Here is a 19793-nt window from a genome sequence, read left to right on the forward strand (position 1 = left end):
CAAATCCGACGAATGAATTCAAGAATCTTATGAAAAGTGGAGATTTAATTGAGAATGTAATCAGTGAAGGAAACTCAAAAGTCACATCCAATAGCCCGATTGATCAGAGAGCTAAAGTTGGTAATGTGAATGAGTATCAAATCCAAAGTCCCCGCAATTGCAAAAGAAAAGGAGCAAATAGTTGTTCAGATCGACCAAAGAAAATCATGCGATCAAGAAATACTTTGGAGGTGTTCCAAACCTCCATTTCAGGCTTGTACCCTCATTTGATTAAAGGTCAATACATCACACCAAGACCAACGAAAGTGACACCAAACCCTTCTGCTCATAGCTATGATCAAGATAGTGTTTGTAATTTCTACTTGGGGGTATCTGGACACTCTACTGGCAATTGTATGCCACTGTTGAAAGAAATTGAGATGCTTGTTGACAAAGGGGTTTTGACACAAGAAATGGGGGGCAAATGAGGGCAAGAACTATGTTCCAATTGCACACCCAACATTAGAGAAGTAATGATGCATAAACAAGTGGAAGTGTTATCTACCACTGTAGTACCTTTCTATTTTCAGCATCTTGTTTGAACTTGTTTTTTTTCGTTCCTTTTTCCGCTTTTTGTGCAATAAATAAATTTGTGTTGCTTTTAAGGTTATGAGCATTGAGTCAATTTTGCAATCTTGCAGTTCTTTGAATATCAACTGGATTAAAAAGTTCTTCATGATTAGAGTTATAATCTTTGACAGAATATCAGGATTGAAAATAAGAAAAACAAGGATCATTGACCTTACCTCAGAAGAAATACACCCAAACACTATCCTATTACAAATATGAGATAGCCTACTCCTATTGAAAGGAATTACAAAAAGGCTTGGTATTTATATATAGGAGCGTACAACATGGCACATTATTGGTGTATTACATTACAAAACCGACTAGAGTATTTTTCTATTGATGACGTTCAATGATGAACGTAATCTTCACAAATAGGTAAATCTAGTTTAAGTCAGTTGCTTGAGAATTGAATTCTAACAAAGAGATTTTCTGAATTCCACCAAAACACCTAGACTATAACAGGTTCTTCTTAACAAGCTTAAGAAATTGGATTTGAACACCCATGTTATATTATTATACAATAAAGTTTGAGTTGTCCCTCTAGAGCAATTGGTTAATCGCCCTGGCTTTATGGATAATATTAAGCTAGTCTATTATACTATTATATGCAATACAACTGTCCCTCTAGAGCAATTGGTTAATCTCCCCGGCTTTATGGATAAGTTTCAATTAACCTGATAAAGGTGATTATATTATTATAAACAATAAAGCTGAATTCAGCTAGCCAAAGTGGCAAATGTGTTAACAAATGGACTAAGGGAGTTACGAAACACCTGTTATAGTCAACTTCACACAAGCACTCAGAAATTTCATTTTTAGACCGATATTTTTGCACTACTTTGATTAGATGAGTCTAAATGAAAGATTCCAGAGAATTGAAATGGAAGAATTCTAGAAGGTCTAGTGATTGGCAATCCTAGTTGCGTCATTTTGTACGCATCCGGTTAAAATACCAAGTCCTCAAAGTGAGACATGTGACAAAGTTCACAAAGAGCGAGAGATGAGTGACATCTTAAATAGATGTAACCATAGAAAATAGGAAGGCCATCCTGAAACCAAACCAAATCTTGATACTTGTCAAAGAATTATAATTCTCAAACATTACAGAGTTGTTGATTCTTTTGATATTCTTTGAATTCATGCTTATGATTTGATTTTATTGTGAACCTATGATAGGCAACATTCTACAAAACTCTTTCATTCTTCAATAAAGAAAGGAGGAAAAACATTTTCAAACAGGACAGTCTCAAATGGATAAGGTCCTTAAAGCAAGTTGTTGCCTAATCTACCTCTATTGTAGAAAAAAAAAAGACGCCAGAATGATGAAGCACTTCACATTTTTGAAGGCAAGTGGTCCAATAAGCCAGAAAGTCTGGAGAATTGAACTTGTGACACTCTCTTATGACATTATTAGCAGCTCATAAAGAAATATTATCGTTTATCTCATGCTGAGGGCGATAAGCATCACCAGACATATTATTTTCCCCAACCATCAATTCATGTTCTCTAGAAGATTACATCATATAGCCATGAACAAGTCACTACCTGCACTCTGGTTATAACGTGATGCTGGCTCAATTCTTGATACAGCATTGTTACCTTTTCAATGCTGATCAATTTCCTTGACAAGATTATATCCATTATGTCCTTCAGAAGATTGCTGAATTCGAATTTGAGAACATATGGCACAGAATAAGACATTGGAATAAATTCTATATTTGTATGTCGTACATGATTCCAAAAGTTGAGATAACCAGTTTTACCATCAATTAAACCGTTCCATGATTCGAAAAGAGTAGGATATTTTGGAGCAGCAGAAGATACAGTCACTGTAGTAGTCATTGCAAGAAAATGCACCAACAAAAATCTTCTAATTCATCCTGATAATGTTTATTTCTTCCAGTAAGGTTGTTACGCTAGATGCCACCGACAACAAGGTCGAATTCGACAAATCTACTCATCAATTGCTCCAACCGATCATCATTCAGTTCTTGCACATCTGTTTTCAAAGATATGCCAAGACAGTAGAAGACGGCCTCTGCATCACTGATCCCAGGAAAAAAAAAGACAGGACATGGATATCACCGGAAAACGTGTCTCTAGCAGCTCCTCGTTTATGATTTTTAGGGAAATCTAGAAGCATTTCCACCTCATCAGGTTCAAGTGGAGTAACTTTATTCCTTCAAACCCATACCAGATTCCATTTTCAGCACTCATCAAGAACATACTTCTAGACACTCGAAGGTGGCTTATCGTCATAAGCTTCAAGAACCTTACAGCTCCTTTCTGTCAATTTAGCACTTCCTGTACATGTTTGTAAATAGTTCAACTTTTTTCTTGGATCCCAGGAAGGCACCATTTCTTTATCAATGGAAAAATATCATGTATAGTGCGTGGAGAAAACATGATAAGAGTAAATCTGTTTTCAATTGGCATATTATGAATATAGCCCCTTTTTAGTGTAACAGTATGAAAATGCTTCGAATCTACAAAATTCTGGCTCTACATTGAATAAGTAATGTGATATTCCAGTCCAAACATTAACTTGAGCAAGTGCCACGTTCTCATAGTAGAAATAAGGAGACCCAATAGCATCTTCTGGAAGTGTTCTTTGAGTTATCTGATCTGGTTCGGTAGGAACCCCAGAACCAATCATTGGAATTGAAAGATGAACTGCATGATCGTCTTCATTAAGAAGCTTCTTTTCAAGCTTCCTCTGCTTCTTCCTTTTCAAAAATCATAGCCCAAGTTTCGCCTTTGCTTGTAATTGGGATCATTGCATAATGGCTTCCTATCTTCTACCATAAGAAGTGCGTCAGTAGCCTTAGCCTTAGCCATTTGAGCAACACATATAAAATCTGTCAACTCTGCAATTGATGAATCCAGACCATATCTCTCCATGGTTATTGAAGCCTCAACTTCTGAGTACCCCATTTTCGTCAAGAATAATAGTTTATTCTCCTCATCAGAATCAGAATTCAGGATTTCCTCGATATCAGAAAGAACTATCAATATCTGTGAAATCATCCTGAAAGATCGCTTCATAATCAGATGAGTTGTTATCAGAATCAACATGTTGCATAGGTATGGATTTTTCAAGAGCATGTACCATTGTATATGTAGTATTGCCAGTGTATCAGATTACTGTTTGCATAAATTGGTTTCTCTCCTACGGAAAAGTATATTTCAGAGATGGCCTTCACTGAAAGATGATAAGCCACTGTGTCAGCCTGGAATGAATTACCAAGCTATTTATACTGCTCTGTCTGACTAAATCCCTCCAGATACATAAAATGGTCACCTCATTCAGAAGACACATATCTCAGACGTTTCTGTCAGAATGATTGAGTACTTCTTAAGTTTGCGACAATATGAAGAGAAATCTTCCAGTTACCTGACAACACTGCTGTTTAATGACACCAGAATGAGAGTATTCAAAATAAACAGATTTGGAGCACGAATAAAGCCACAAGTATCCACCACAGTGCATTGTCAAAATTGAACCTTGTAGGGATCATGATATTCAAGTCAAACAAACGTCGAGAGTAAACCAGAAATAGAAAATTGAGGCATCTCGAAAGCCCAATTCAGACAGATCTAGAGAAACATCTTGAGGGCCCATTTCAACCAGAAATAGAATATTGGGGCATTTTGAAGGCTCACAGCAATATGAATATTTGGGCATTCTTGGAGGCTCATCTCAACAATAAATAATGTTGAGCACACTTTTAACATCTGTATCAGCAAATGTTGGGGTATTTTAAAGGTTCTTTCAGACAGATCTATGTGGGGAATTTTGAAGGCTCAAATTAACAAGAAGCGAAGGTTGTGGCATGATGAAAACCCCTTTCAATCAGAATCAGGAATATTGAAGTATTCTGAATATTTATAACAGCAAAATGCTGGGGTATGCTGAAAGCCCCTTTCAATCAGAATCAGGACTGTTGATGCATTTTGAACACTTGTATTAGCTAATGTTGGGGCATGCTGAAGGCCCACATCATCATGTGTTAAAAATCATTGATTTGAGCAGATATTTCCAATAAGACAGAAAAATATGAAGAATGAAAATGGTAAAACAATAACAGTCAAGTTGACTATACATAATTGTTTCGTTCATCAGGCAGTTACATTATGATCATGTTGTTGAACAAATATCTACTCAGCAAGTATGTTTTCAAATACCCAATCTTTTTAACCGTGTTTCACATGATATCATGTTCTTTGTTAAGATACATCACGATTGCATGAATAAAGATGGTCCCCAGGTAGACTACTCGATACAGGGTTCAATTCCTCAAGATCTCAGCTTTGAATTTTGCATTCTGTGTGTCGGTGATGATTGTAAATATTTCTTTGAGATTCCTGGCAGTTAGTTTCAACCATAAAGTTGAGATTATGAAGCTGTTTTTCACATCAGTTTTTGCTTACTTGATGACATTGAAAAGGGAGACTCGATTCTCACTTATATTACTGTTATTCCCGTTGTTATTGGGATCATCATTGCTAGCCAAGATGAATTGAGTTATCATCTATTTTGGGTTTTATCATTTGCGTTTCATCCCCATAAGCAAGAATTCTACGGATATCTTTCGGTACATGGATCCTATAGCTGAAGTGTTTCTACTTTCTACAATGCTCATTACAGAAGAAAACGTGATCAGTATTACATTTGCCCTTGCCCAAGATGATATCAAGAGTAATTAGTGTCTTCTATTCAATTCGACACCAGCAAATCTTGTGAATTTAACCAACTTTTTGGTCATACCAACATCATACTTGAATCCCCATTGAGATTTGTTCTCAAATGGTCTTGTGACATCATACAAAAACTTTGAACACCATGCAAAGAGATTCAATGATTGAGAAATCTTGGCATAAGCCATAAAAAATGATGAATGTATTGTCAAATGCTTTACGAACATTTGAGCTGAAACCACATGAGATGAAGAATGTATTGTCAAAATGTTTTACGAACTAGTTATTCTGATGTTGAACCAATGTTGTGATCATATGGTTTCCATTTTTGATCCAAGATGAAGTTTGTCTTCTTCAACTTCAAGATTATAAGTTGAGATATGATGAAGATTTCTTTCCGCAGAAGGAGAGCTGAAATTTTAACAACAAGAAACTAGGTTGAACGACAGGTTGTTGTTAAACATCTCGACATGATATGGTCCAAGTTGCCTTATTCAAGATCTGATTATATATGGATACATGAAAGGAATTGGGATAAATCTTCATTGTAATGTGTTTCAAAGAGTCAAATTAGAACAGACTCTACTCTCCTAATTAATCCCTGTTGAGTCAGGCATATCTACATCTACACTATTCAAAGATGATAGATTCTCTTTTTAAAGATGATAGATTCTCTTTTCAAAGATGAAAGCTTTATGGGATTTATACACAAGTCCAAGCAAATAAAGTTGGTTTTATCCAAGATAAAATGGGGCATCAGGGTCATAATTTTGACTACAGCAAGAGTTCCACAAATGAAACATTTCTTCTAAAACTTTCATGAAACAAAGAAGACGCCAAGATACAAGTTGATCAGATGATTCTGCAGAAATGCAAGCTTAATAGCATAAGTTTCTACACTTATATCTAGAGGTAACCCTGGCAATAAATGATGAAGTGAAGGAAGACCAAGTTCACCACTTTGAAGTCAAATGAAGATTGCATCAACATTCATGCATTCATAAGAACATCATTTGCACAATATACAATGCATTACATTGATACATCTGAGTGCATTCAAACATGAAGTTTTACAGATCTTCAGAAGAACAAGAAGATTCATGGTAAGAAATACCTTACAAGAAGAATGTATTCAAAACCGCAAATACAGGAATCACGCAAACATCTGAAGAATAGATGGATGTAATCCACAAAAATGAGCATTATCTTGAGATTGGGGCATGTTGCCCAATCAACATGTTATTTCAAAAAAATAATAATGAGAAAACGATTTCTATAGTTTCTCATTCAATCTTTTCTAAAAATGAAATTGTTGAAAAGTAAGAAAATGATTTTCATAGTTTCTTACTTAGTAAACTATTTCCCACATCTGTAAGTCCTGCAGTGCATGATGTTTCCAAAAAGCCTTCGGGAGTTTTTAGATGTTTTCAAAGCCTTAGAGTCATCTGTAAGTCCTGCAGTGCATGATGTTTCCAAAAAGCCTTCGGGAGCTTTTTGATGTTTTCAAACCTTCGGGTCATCTGTAAGTCCTGCAGTGCATGATGTTTCCAAAAAGCCTTCGGGAACTTTTTGATGTTTTCAAAGCCTTAGGGTCATCTGTAAGTCCTGCAGTGCATAATGTTTACAAAAAGCCTTCGGGAGCTTTTTGATGTTTTCAAAGCCTTAGGGTCATCTGTAAGTCCTGCAGTGCATGATGTTTCCAAAAAGCCTTCGGGAGCTTTTTGATGTTTTCAAACCTTCGGGTCATCTGTAAGTCCTACAGTGCATGATGTTTCCAAAAAGCCTTTAGGAGCTTTTTGATGTTTTCAAAACCTTAGGGTCATCTGTAAGTCCTACAGTGCATGATGTTTCCAAAAAGCCTTCGGGAGCTTTTTGATGTTTTCAAACCTTCGGGTCATCTGTAAGTCCTACAGTGCATGATGTTTCCAAAAAGCCTTCGGGAGCTTTTTGATGTTTTCAAACCTTAGGGTCATCTGTAAGTCCTACAGTGCATGATGTTTCTAAAAAGCCTTCAGGAGCTTTTAGATGTTTTCAAAGCCTTAGGGTCATCTGTAAGTCCTTCAGTGCATGATGTTTTCAAAACCTTTGGGTCATCTGTAAGCCCTTCAGTGCATGGTGTTTTCAACATTTCCATCCTGCTCAAAAGAAGCCAAATGAAAAAATTATTGTCTTTTTCGTCTTTGCTCTATTCTTGTTAATACAAGGATGAGCAAAGAGGGGCAGGTGTAGACATCAATTTTTTTCATTTTAAATTTAAATTTATTATTATTATTATTAAAATTATTATTATTATTATTAAAATATTATTATTATTATTATTATTATTATTATTATTATATATTATTTATTAAATATTACAAGCCCAATACCCGAAGGCCCGTTTTACAAATCTGGAGGCCCAGTTATCAAATTCCATACCCAAGTAGAGATCCAACAGTAACCCTAAACTCTAAGGTTTCTCTCATCTCAGCAGTTAGCCACCAGCATCACAGCCGTTGGATCTGGCTATGATCCAATGGTCCAGATGATCCCAAGCAGGAAACCCTAGGGTATCATCACCCTAGGGCCACGTCGCCGCCTCTGTTGTAGCCACAACGACGTTCCAGCTACCGCCGCTGCCACGACGCCACCAACAGAAGACTCCAGAAGTTCTGCTGCCATGATAACATCCGTCCACGTCGAGCTCTATGGTGAGTCACCACCATAGCTATGGTGACTCACCGAGAAACCCCTCTGGGACCGGTCCGATAAGATCTTCATCGAAGCTATAAAGTCTTGGCTCACCTGCAAACAGAAAAGAAAGAGACAGAGAGCAACGGAGAACAAGAGACTACAACAACGTCGAACAAACAGAAAGAGGAGACAGAGACCAACGACCAGCAACCAAGAGCCATAAACAACCAAAAACCAACAAATATTAAACCGAAAGAGAAAGAACTTACCAAAGAGGACTCCACGGTCACCGGAGAAACAATAAACATCTACACGTGACAAAAAGATTCGAAATACTCGAAGGTATTTTTGTAGATCTACGTAAATAAGACGTGTTTTATAGAAGAAGAGGGTTGGATTCGGTTTTAGATCGTTTCGATCTATCTTTTGAGAGGGTTTTATATTTTCCGACCACCGGTGACGGTGGTCGGCGCCAAAGCGTGGCTGTCGGCCGGAACTCTATTCCCTCCGGTGAGGGAATTGAAGAGAGAGTTGAGAGAAAATATTTTCTCTCTTCTAAAGAGAGAAAAGAAAGAAAAAATGAGAAGAGATGGCCATTGTGGCCGGCCATAAAGGGTATAAATACCCTCCCCTAAACGATGTCGTTTTGGGGAGGGGTATATCCGTAATTTTGGGAATGGCCAAACCATTTCCACGACGCCTTTAGCTTTGTAAGCTTTCACTTTAGTCACTTAAATCAAATTTCTGTAATTTTAAATTCGGTCTTCTAATTTTATTTTATTTATAATTTAGTTATTATCAGTAAATATATATATTTATGGTAAATAACAGATTTAGTCTCTCAGATTTTAATAATTTATATTTTAATCATTGGTTAATAATTAAAATTAAATTACACTAATATTATATAAATTTCATAATATTTTGAATTAGAGCCTTTAATTTTGGTATTTTACATTTTAATTACTGATATATTAGTATTTTTTACCATAAGTTTATTTATTTTTTAAACTTATTGTTATAATTTTAATTATTTTATTTGATTATTATCTAATTGCAAATTTATTTTATTTCTATTATTATACTTTAATTATTATATTTCATTTCATTTTTATTTTTAGTCATTATTTAATATATATATATGCCCCTTAATTCACGTATTAATAGTTGTATAGTTGAAACCAAGTAATTGATTAAAAGACCCCCTATTTCAAACCTAAAAAAGATGTTTTTGTTTTATCTATTATAAAAATAAAACTTTTTTGTTTTTATAGAAAAGTAAAACCTACTCTGCTTTTACGTTGAAAACTCCAATATTAATTGTGTGCTTCATGTTGAAATCAAATCTTTGATTTTGAGTTAAATTACTTTAGTTATGTATCTTAAGGTAAAATACTCTATTTAGCCCTTATTATTATTATAATTTTAATTTTAATTCAGATTGATATTTATTACACTATTAGTAATTTTTTAAATAATTTGAATTATGTCCATTAATTTAAATATTTTACATTTTTTCCTGTTATTTTAATTTTATTTGTTTTAGTCATTAGTTAATTACAATTTATTTTTATTATTATCTTTTTCAATATGTTTAATTTAATATTTTAAAATTTACTCATATATTCGTTTAAATAATAATGTTTATTTATTTTCAATATCAAAGAAAAGGGCAGTCCTAAAACAACTGGATGTCCTATTCTGGTATTTTAAATAATTAAACATTATAAAAATTATAATTTAGTTTTATTTAAATTATTAAAATTTTAATATTTATTTTTATTTTTTTAATATCGAAGAAAAGAGCTGTCTTAAGGCACCTAGAAGTCCTTTTCTGATATTTCTAAATAAATAAATATTTTTATAAATATATTTAAATTAATATATTTTCTTAAAAATTATAGTAATAAAATTTGAAATAACATAATTATAAATTAAATATATTTGAATTCTTAAAATTCTATTATTAGAGACAATTTATAATTAAAAAGTACTAATTTTGGGGGTTGTAGGGGTGCTAATCCTTCCCTAAACGTAACCGACCACGAATCCATTTTTATTAATAAAAAGAACGAATTTTTGATTATAAACGCAGATCAATTCATCTTTTAACTGATGTTTTCTTAAAAACTCTTTTAAAAGATAATTTTTAGGTATTCGACCTACCTGACCCAAAAGACCGATGGCGACTCCCAAATTATTTATTATTCACATTATTTTTCCCGCCAAGTATAAAAAAAATTCGTGCCCGGACGAAAACCGGTTACGACAGTAACTTTCAAAGCTAATTCCCACAGTGTTTATCATTTCTTTTGCATATGGATTTATAGTAGGGATAGGGAAGGAAGAGAAAAGGTAAGTTCACAGAATTTTTACATTGAAAAACGAAATCATTAAAATTTTCCATTAGTTTCATATTTTTAAAATAATCTATAATTATTGAAAATTAAAAAAAAAATGCTCAAAAGTGAGGCATATCAAGTAAAACGACACAAACCATGCATGGAGAATTGCCTAATGAAACTACTACGACTCGACTGGATTGAGATTATAAGACGGTAAAATTGTTTTGCTTTGTGTTCAAGTACAAACAAGCATGATTGATACGTACACATATCTGATTCGTGTTTAAAGTTTTTAACATATTTAAAAATTTATTGTTTATGTTCACAAGGTTACCAGCAAGAAATTTAAGTTAACGACGAACAGACTTGGTCAACAATCATACAAGAGTATCACTTATGCCGTATCCATACATGTAAAACCAACAGAACATAAGCAAGAAACAAAAACCGGAAAAAACAAGGCATTCCTTGGAATTTCACATGTAATGTGAACATAAAACCTTATGAAATACAGTGATATGTAATGCAAAAGGTTTCAGGGAGTCCCCAATTCCTTGATCACTTTTAACAGCGATGGAGTCTTTCGGTGGCCAAAAAACAGGGAATCACATGGAAAAACCAACAGATTTTGACAGGGGAAGCGACGATACATTGGAGGCCAAGATTTCGGAACTGCATTAAACAAAGGAAGAGCTGAAGAGAGCTAAGGATAATGCTACAGATTCATGGTTAGATTCCAAACCCCTCATTGACGAGCTCGAAAGACTTAAATCGGAACTGGCAGTTGCTCAGAATCAAAATTCCATTTCGACTAATATGATTTTGGAGCTAGAATCACAACTTGAGACCATTTTCAAGGACATTAGAGCCAAAAGGGAGGAAGAACTCAGAGCTGTAAAGACAGTTAATGAAATGAACCAGCTCCTGGAACAAACACGCGAAGAGTTGGAACATTTGAAGGCAGACAAGGATGAGGAGCGCAAAACAAGATCAAAACTAAAATATACCTAATACCTTGCGGCTAAGGAGGCAGACTCTTCGCACATTGCAGCTCACACTTCGAGCCGTGCGAATAGAATCAGAAGCTTTCGGTGCATCAGCAGCCAAAAGCACTTCAATACATCGATCAACCAGAATCAGATAATTCCACGGTAGAACTAACTCAGGAAGGCTACTATGCCCTGAAGACAAGAGCAAAAGAAGAAACATCATTGGCGAATTGGCGGGTTTCTGTAGCTATGGAACAGAAGACTACCGCTGAGGTGGCACGAAATTCAGCTTTAAAAAGATTAAAAGAAACACGTTCAGACAAAAAATCACGGAGAAGAAAGGGAGAAGGGAAGATGTTTGAAGTTGAAGAAATGAAACAAGAGGAGGCAGGCGATCTGGACTTGGCTAAACTGGATGTAGATGAAGTCCCAAACAGAGACCTTGCATTGCCGAAAGCTCGAGCCAAAGAAATTTATCAGAATAGGCAAGGGAAACCACAATCGATGAGCAAGTCCAAAAGCAGGAAGAATAAAGTGTTTAAAGTGAAAAAGAATATATCAATTTTTGCTCGAATAAAAAACTTATCTTGTGAGCATAAAAGGAATGTTCAGATAAATTCTAACAGGCATATATGTAAAAATACAATTCCTGCTTGGAATAAAAAGTCATATCTGCTTGATCAGAAATGAGAAGGAATAAAAATGAATCTGATTTAATGTTCACACGAGTTTGAGTACTTCCTGACAAGAGATCAGATAGTTTTTATCGTACGCTAACTCCTACACAACAGCATAAATTCCGTAAGTTCATAGGCAAAAGCTCATGTGCATGTATACATCGGAAAAATCCAAACCTGATTTTTCATAATGCTAGCTGGATTATAAAATATCTCCCACAACTGGAGTCAAGATAAATGACAATGTAGGCAGAAATAAAAACTCAAAATTGATCCTTTGAGACAAAAGGTTGCCTGCAAATCATCAAAGTACAATTTACTAGACAAAGTGAAACATCAGTAATCAGAAAGCGAACAGAAAGGTTGTTGCTGTACCTAATGTTGGCTACAGATCTACTGAAGCATTCTAGAGTATGCCTTTTTCTCCTTGTCTCGTCTATCGGCAATCTGCAGGAGTTTCACAAGTTCAATTACCTTCACAGGTTAAATCAACAGGAAGTGCGAGGTTGAAAGCATTAAATATTTATTCAGTGAAAACTAGGTAATTATTGCTGACCTTCTTCCTTGCAGCTGCAAGCTCTTTCTTTATTCCACCTGAGTGGCAGAAAACATGATATAACTGAAGGTCATCCTCAAGTTTGCCCAAAAGCATATAATTGAATGATTTAATTGAACTAGAAGAACGACAGCAAAAGCTAATTAAATGATTTATCATAAAGTTTTGTACTTATGTTATGCTGGTATGAAATTTTACCAGGTCACAACATGATACTTCATTAATCAAATATAAAAACCTAGGAAACCTTCCGGACCTCAAAACAGTAAAAGAAGAAGACGAGAATGGAAGAGGAAAGGAGGTAACATGGAAGGAATTTGCATCTGTTTCACTTTATACGAGATTTACTGACCATCATTTGGCTCTAAGTCCAATGCCTTTTTAAAGCTCTCGACTGCGGCATCAATGTCATTAAGTGCCATGCACGCCTGATATCGGTTAAAAACAAAAGCAATTAAAGTAAAAACACTACCAGATAACATTGCAATTAGCCATTTAATAGTTTGAACAATTTGCATTTCAGTTAAAACGAGAGCATGCAGTTTATTTTGTTATAAACATACTAGGTTCTACCCTCAAACCAATTAGCATACAAAAGGAAACTACAATATAGTTATGCTTGAAAAGCACCAATACTAGTCATACAAAAAAACAGAAAAACACAGCTACAAAACTATTTTAGAAACATAACCAACAAAAAGAAATGGAAAAGAAAACGCACCAGGCAAAATAAACAGTGTTAAGGAAGCAATAAACTTGGCTTTGAATTACAAATACTAAGCACGAACCTGGCCTTGGCGAAAGAAAGCTTTTACATTATCTTCCCCGTCACAAATTGCAAAATCTGCATCCAACAATGCTCCTTTTAGGTCACCTAGTTTCAACTTGCAGGCCTAAATCAGACAACACAGAAAGCAGTCATACGAAAGGAAAGAAATGCCAATAACTGGAAAAAAGTATAAAAGTAACGACAAATGCTCACATGGAGATGGAGGGATGCTTTACAGAGCAAATGCAATAAAATGAGAACTTAAAATGTGAGAAATAAGATTGGAATGCTCTTATCCTGCTAGATGCCTAAACCTATGACTTATCGATGATCTAATACAAGGAAATCAAAATCTTACAGAACTATTTGTAAATATCTGAGACTTGTTCTTCCGCAAAGAGGAGCTATTTTCTGTGTAATGACGAATTAGAAAGGAAGCAAAATGGTCAGCAAAATAATTAGAGGAATAATGGCAATACAATCGTGATCATCAAACGAAGAAACTAAATAATGCACCTTGATCAATGTCCTCCAGGTCCCAGCAGACATCCAAGTAGCGCAAAGCCTTACAATATTTCCTAAGAGCCATCTTATAGTCTTGCTTCTGTAAGAAGGAACAAATAGAAATATCTAGCAACATTGTAGCAGTGAATGAAATTCCAAAAGAAATAGATAAAGCTATCGATAGTCTCTAATGTACAGAAGAAAATGTGCCATCATTAAGCATTCATAACTCAGAGCACGTGGCAAACTCATTCATAATAGTGTATCATGTATAATCTATGGCAAAGGAAAACAAAGCAAATTATATCGCAAAAAACCATACGATTATTTGAAATACCTTGTATTGCTCATTTCCAAAAGTTTTGATAGAGTCTACTGCCTTCATCCACCAAGAAATTTCATCCACTCTTTTGTCAAGATCAGCTGGCCAATCAGGATAAATATCACCATCCTTAAAAAAGTTGGATACCCCATCATCTGCCCCCTCGTGAATTTCACCGCAATCTTCAATTATAATGTCTAGAGTGGGGTAATCACCATCCTTGGTAGCAACATGCTCGATAGATCGAACAACACCCATTCCTTTTAAAACCTTGCCAAAAACCACATTTTTTCCATCGAGATGAGGAGTTCGAGTGGTTGTAATAAAGAATTGAGACCCATTGGTGTTAGGCCCCATATTAGCCATGGCTAACATTCCTTTTCTTTCATGTTTTAACTCAAAATTTTCATCTTCAAATTTCAAGCTGTAAATGGATTCTCCCCCAGTTCCATCACCTGCTGATATATCCCCACCTTGTATCATAAAACCTCGAATGATGTGATGAAAACGCACACCCTGTAAATCAAAATTGCACTATTGCTAGAAAAGAGAAGCACTACAAAGTTGCTTACAAAAGTAAAGAAAACTATTTGGAGGATTTAGTCATCATTCAACGACAGTAAAATTGCAAAAGCAAGAAACCGTCTAACAATGCCATCTTTAGTTTCCTTTATTCTCTAAGTTTCAAGTCATGTTTACATTCATTAACATTAGAAGCAAACTACATTTTAGGACGGAAAAAAGTTCCCTTGCTGCTGGCCATTGCATCATTTATCACTTTTATAACAATTCCATCTTGAAAAAAACATAACTCAAGTTAAAGCGCATGGAAATTCAATCTTTTTACACTTAAAACAGCTTACTTTACATGATATTATACAAAATATGAAGACAAAAACATACACACTCTACCAATACCAATTTCCTAAGAACTAATACAGCACGCCAGCTACATTTAATAATAGAAACACTCACAAAAAAGGCTTTTACTTTACTCAAATCAAAATGGCCCATATTTTACCACCCATTACACTCAAACTAAAGAATTTCGACACTTTTTGGCATCATTTTGACAATCAAGGAAGAAAGAAAAAGTGTTAAACACTAAACTAGATATACTTCCTTGCATTAACATATCAATACTAGAGTTCCATGAATATAAAAAGACAAAGATAGAACCTTGTAATGCAGGGGGGCAGCAGTGTTAGGTCCAATGCCTTTCTCACCAGTACACAAAGCCTTGAAATTCTCAGCAGTTTTAGGCACAACATCCTTGTACAACTCCACCACTATCCTTCCTTCTAGTTCTCCTCCTATACTTATGTCCAAATAGCATCTTGGGTTCACCATTTTCCCTTCTCTCACTTAACTGCTTGCTTCGACTGAAAATGAAAATAACACTAATCCCACCTCTTGTTTTGAACCCCAGAAAAAGGAAGACCCACAAGAGAAAAGAAAGGGTCTTCCCTTTTCTGGCTTTGCCCTTTCGTCTGCGGTATAGGTTTGTTTAACTACTGCCTGCTTTTTGGAGTGCTTTGAACCGTCGGATTTTTGTGTTAAGTTACAAAACACACCATTTTGAGGTTGATGGGGGCATATTTCCAGCCTTTATACGTTAGATCAAATTTTATGTTAGAAAGTAAAATTTTAAAAAATTTAAAGAAAATAAATTTTGTCAACAAAATTAAACTTATAAAATTATAATGAATAAAAATAAAGTATTGATAAAATTATAATGAATAAAAATAAAGTATTGATAAAATTAAAAAGTAAATATTTAAAATATATAATGATTTAAAAGTTTTAGGGATACTTATCATTAATCATATTGGTGTTGGTATCGTTGTTGTAGCTGATCGGTTATCCTATATAATCTTATATTTGTATATCACTAATTCTCGATTATTATTTGTAGAGTCTCATGATTTAATGACAATGTAGATTACATTAAAAAATAAAAAATGTTTTAAAAAAATAAATTTTATTTAATGTCATTTAATTATTCATGGTTTAATAATTAAACAAAATTTAATTATGATGAGCTTGTCTCTGACGGATTCATTCTTAACTTAGGATGACACGTCTCTATTCTGAAATATTATTTTTTCGTATTAATTATTTACTTTATTGATTATATTCACCCTATATGAATTTTTTTTTGTATTTTCACCTAAAAAAATATTTTTAAATTCGTCTACAGACCCTATAACTAAAGTAGGGGTGTAAAAGAATAGAACTTGGATGAACAAGGTTATATTCGTGTTCGTTTGTTTATTTTTTTTAATGTATTCGTGTTCGTTTAAATTTTAAATATCGTGTGCATTTATTTATTTATTTTGAATGTGTTCATGTTCGTTTATTTATTATTCTCGAACATGTTCGTTTAATGTTCACGAATATATTTGTTTATATGTTCACAAACGTGTTCATTTAGCATTCACGAACATATTTGTTTAGTAGTCATCTAGCGTTCATTTAGTGTATGTTTATTGTTTGTTTGTATGTTTTTTTAGTTTCTCTTTCATTTGCAAACTAAAAAAAGTGATAAAATTATGTTATTAGTGCTTAAACTCCTTAATTTAAATTTCAACTTTTATCATATGTTCAATTTAATCTATACCTTCACCCATATTTAAAAAATAAAATGAGAAGGTAGAGAAGCTTGTTTATGAACATAAATGAATGAGTTAATAGACTAGAGCATAAATGAACTCATAAATGAGCTGATAAACAAGCTCATAAATAAACTTGTTCGTGAACATAAATGAATCGAGTACACTTCTATTCATGTTCGTTCATTTATTAAACAAACATAAATTTTTGTTCATACTTATTGAATATTATTCAACTTGACAAATAAACACTAACAAATAATTCACCGAATGCTCTTACCTAAGCTAAAGGAATCAAATATGGCAATGAGATAGAAGCAATTCAAAACTCCCCACAATTACATTACGAAACAAACTTTATATTATTACACGCCGAAACATAAAAGGTTCCTTATATTTTTACATGCAGACGTTCACATTTAGAAACCTGAAAACGCTTCAAATTTCAAACTTTGATGACAAAAAAAAAACCTTCATCTGCTGCCCTAAACGCAACAAGCTCCTAGGTATAATCTAGTTGACCACTTTGCAGTCATTCCTTATCTCCCCATCTTGTCCGGTCAGAACACCAATGTTGGCCATCTTCACCATCGATGCTCCAAAATCTTTCAAAAACAGATAAGGGTATTTGCTGTAGTTAACCACCATGGGAGCAGTTATGTTATCTGTACTAAGAACATGATCCGACTGCAAAAGACCGGAGCTGTTGACGAGGTTTTTGTAGTATCCGTTGTCGAATCTGTTAGTCGTAAGGGAGTCTAAAGCAACCAGAGTGTTGTCTGAATCTGTTTGATCAGGGCACACACTCTGTAGACCTTTGAGAAATGATGTTTCAAGATCTGGGTCGGGTTTGCCCGACCCACCAAAGTTGAAGAGCCTTTGTTTGAACGTGAAACACTGAGCAAAGCCGATGGTGTGAGCACCTGAAAACAGGGTTTTGTTTTCATTTTAAAGCATAAAAACAATAATAATCAAGAGACTGATGTTTTAATGGCATTGAAATGAAAAGCATGCCTGACAGAACAACCACATCCTTTGTATCAAGATCCTTTGAATTGAACTTTGCAATGATGTTGTCTAAGGATTCGAATGGTGAGGGGAGTTGATTAGCCTCAGTCTTATTCGCTGTCCGGCCATCTCGCCGACCTAACGTACCATCCAATACGACCCCCCTGCCTAATCGATTACCGACACGAAAACACAAACACATGAGGGGCTATAACGATATACAATCGGATTAAAATCAGCAATGAATGATGAAAATGTTACTTACAATATTAGCAGCATCTCTTGCTGCAAGAGTTAGTATATCAGTGCAGGAAACAGTTGATGGGCAATATTTCTCAACATTAGACTTAATTTTGTCATAACCTCATAGCCTCTTACTGAATTTGCTTAGGCATTGCAGTTTTCTCCCCCACAAATGTTGAGCCCAAATCATCAAGTAAGATTGAACCATCACATCCCTGGAGAAGAAAAGAAGAACGTTTCAGTTCACGACAATTGGACAGTCATGACATCATTTTATCCGACTCTTCATTTTTCAAAAGTATCCGACACATTAATAACGTAGACTAGAAGTCGATATGAAAACGAAGCATAGTTTGATTACATTAACAAAACAATCATGGAAGTGAAGCTTAATGAGAGAGGCCGCCATTCGAGTATCATTAGCAATGGCTGACCAAACCCCATATCTAACAATCTTTGTGAGATTAGGACAAGTGCTGTCATAGAATCTATAATCAAGTTGACAGAACACCAGGCGACCGAGGAAAAAGATGTAAAACAAGTGAACAAGGGGGATTTTCGTTCCATATCTTCAAACTTAAACACCGAAATTCGAAACCGGACTCGTCTTGTAGCTCAAGCAATGGAAACTAAGAGCTATTTATACACAAAGTAAACCAGATGAGAATTGAATACAATACAGATTACAGAGCAAAATTTGATGAAGTCATTTCTCCAGATAGTGGGAGAACCATTATCTCATGTCCACTTCAAAATTTGATGAAGTCATTTCTCCAGATATTGGTGTATTCCTCTAGGGAAAAAAAAGTTTCCATTTAAAGACTGTAAATAATAGTCTCTCAAGTTTGACTTAATTGTCTGCCATGTGAAGAAAAACTGGCTCCTAAAGTTCAATGGCATGCGAAAATACTTTATAACAATTACGACATATGCAACAATATTATATATATATATATATATATATATATCAGAAACACTTATTTTATACGCCGAAAGTAATATCAGAAAGTGTAGTAGTGAAGATATATCTCAGAGATGGTTTAATGGAGTGATGAAATAGATATCAGCTAGTTCCATGTAACTGGAAATGGATAAATACTATTCATCAGTGCATTAACCTGCAATATGTATCGCTAAGATTGGAGTTTAGGTGTATATATGTCTGACACTAATGTGTTTTATTTTTAATATTTTTATACGTTTGGAATATTTTTCAGATGTATATAATACATGCGTTATATATAAATACTTCAAGAAACATTATTAATACGAATAATATAGCCTGCAGTGTAACACCCCCAACCCGTATCCGACCCGGATACGAGTCCGAAGTGTCACATTGACTTTTCAAACCTTGACTCTTAAGAAAAATCCCGGGAAATTTAAAACTTTATTTAAAACAAAATACAGATTTTATCAGAGTGCTCGTACTTAATGACTTATTACATGCCAACACTTTATACATAACCAAATACATACTTTGTCAAATATTTCTGATCTGATCTTTTGGTAAGGAAAACTGACCTGTCTTGCTCCGCATCACTCTTTACTCTTCTCGAAACCTACGTGTGAAACAATCACACGCTAAGTCGAAGACTTAGTGAGGCATAACAACTTATAATGCACTTTAAAACATATATCGATACATGCATGTTCTGTTCTATCATGTTATAGCAATTACATGCATTTTTCATATCGTATAAAATCATATCAGATTAATTGCAGTAAATACATACATACACATAATTCATCATTAACAGTTTATCATATAATCACATACTTTTTCAA

At 34.4% G+C, this 19793-nt stretch overlaps 1 protein-coding gene and 2 pseudogenes across 1 annotated transcript; all 3 read right to left on the reverse strand.

Annotated features, from left to right (window-relative positions):
* The window catches only part of LOC120205492, a 55244-nt pseudogene extending 43707 nt beyond the window's left edge, over window positions 1-11537 (reverse strand).
* A 684-nt stretch (window positions 11538-12221) lies between these two features.
* On the reverse strand, window positions 12222-15625 carry LOC120205503 (peptidyl-prolyl cis-trans isomerase CYP40-like). The gene is made up of 9 exons (XM_039205354.1): window positions 15322-15625; window positions 14158-14658; window positions 13833-13920; window positions 13675-13727; window positions 13336-13440; window positions 12900-12975; window positions 12548-12585; window positions 12361-12438; window positions 12222-12289 (listed from the first exon to the last, which is right to left on the reverse strand). Exons 1-8 carry the CDS (start codon window positions 15490-15492, stop codon window positions 12385-12387), a joined length of 1086 nt encoding a protein of 361 aa, XP_039061285.1. The 5' UTR covers window positions 15493-15625; the 3' UTR covers window positions 12222-12289; window positions 12361-12384.
* Window positions 15626-17254: 1629 nt separating this feature from the next.
* Window positions 17255-18576, reverse strand: LOC120205507 (annotated as a pseudogene).
* Window positions 18577-19793: the final 1217 nt, after the last annotated feature.

The sequence above is a fragment of the Hibiscus syriacus genome, unplaced genomic scaffold (assembly GCF_006381635.1).
Source record: "Hibiscus syriacus cultivar Baekdansim isolate YM2019G1 unplaced genomic scaffold, ASM638163v2 tig00012493_pilon, whole genome shotgun sequence".
In the NCBI taxonomy this organism is placed as follows: Eukaryota; Viridiplantae; Streptophyta; class Magnoliopsida; order Malvales; family Malvaceae; genus Hibiscus; species Hibiscus syriacus.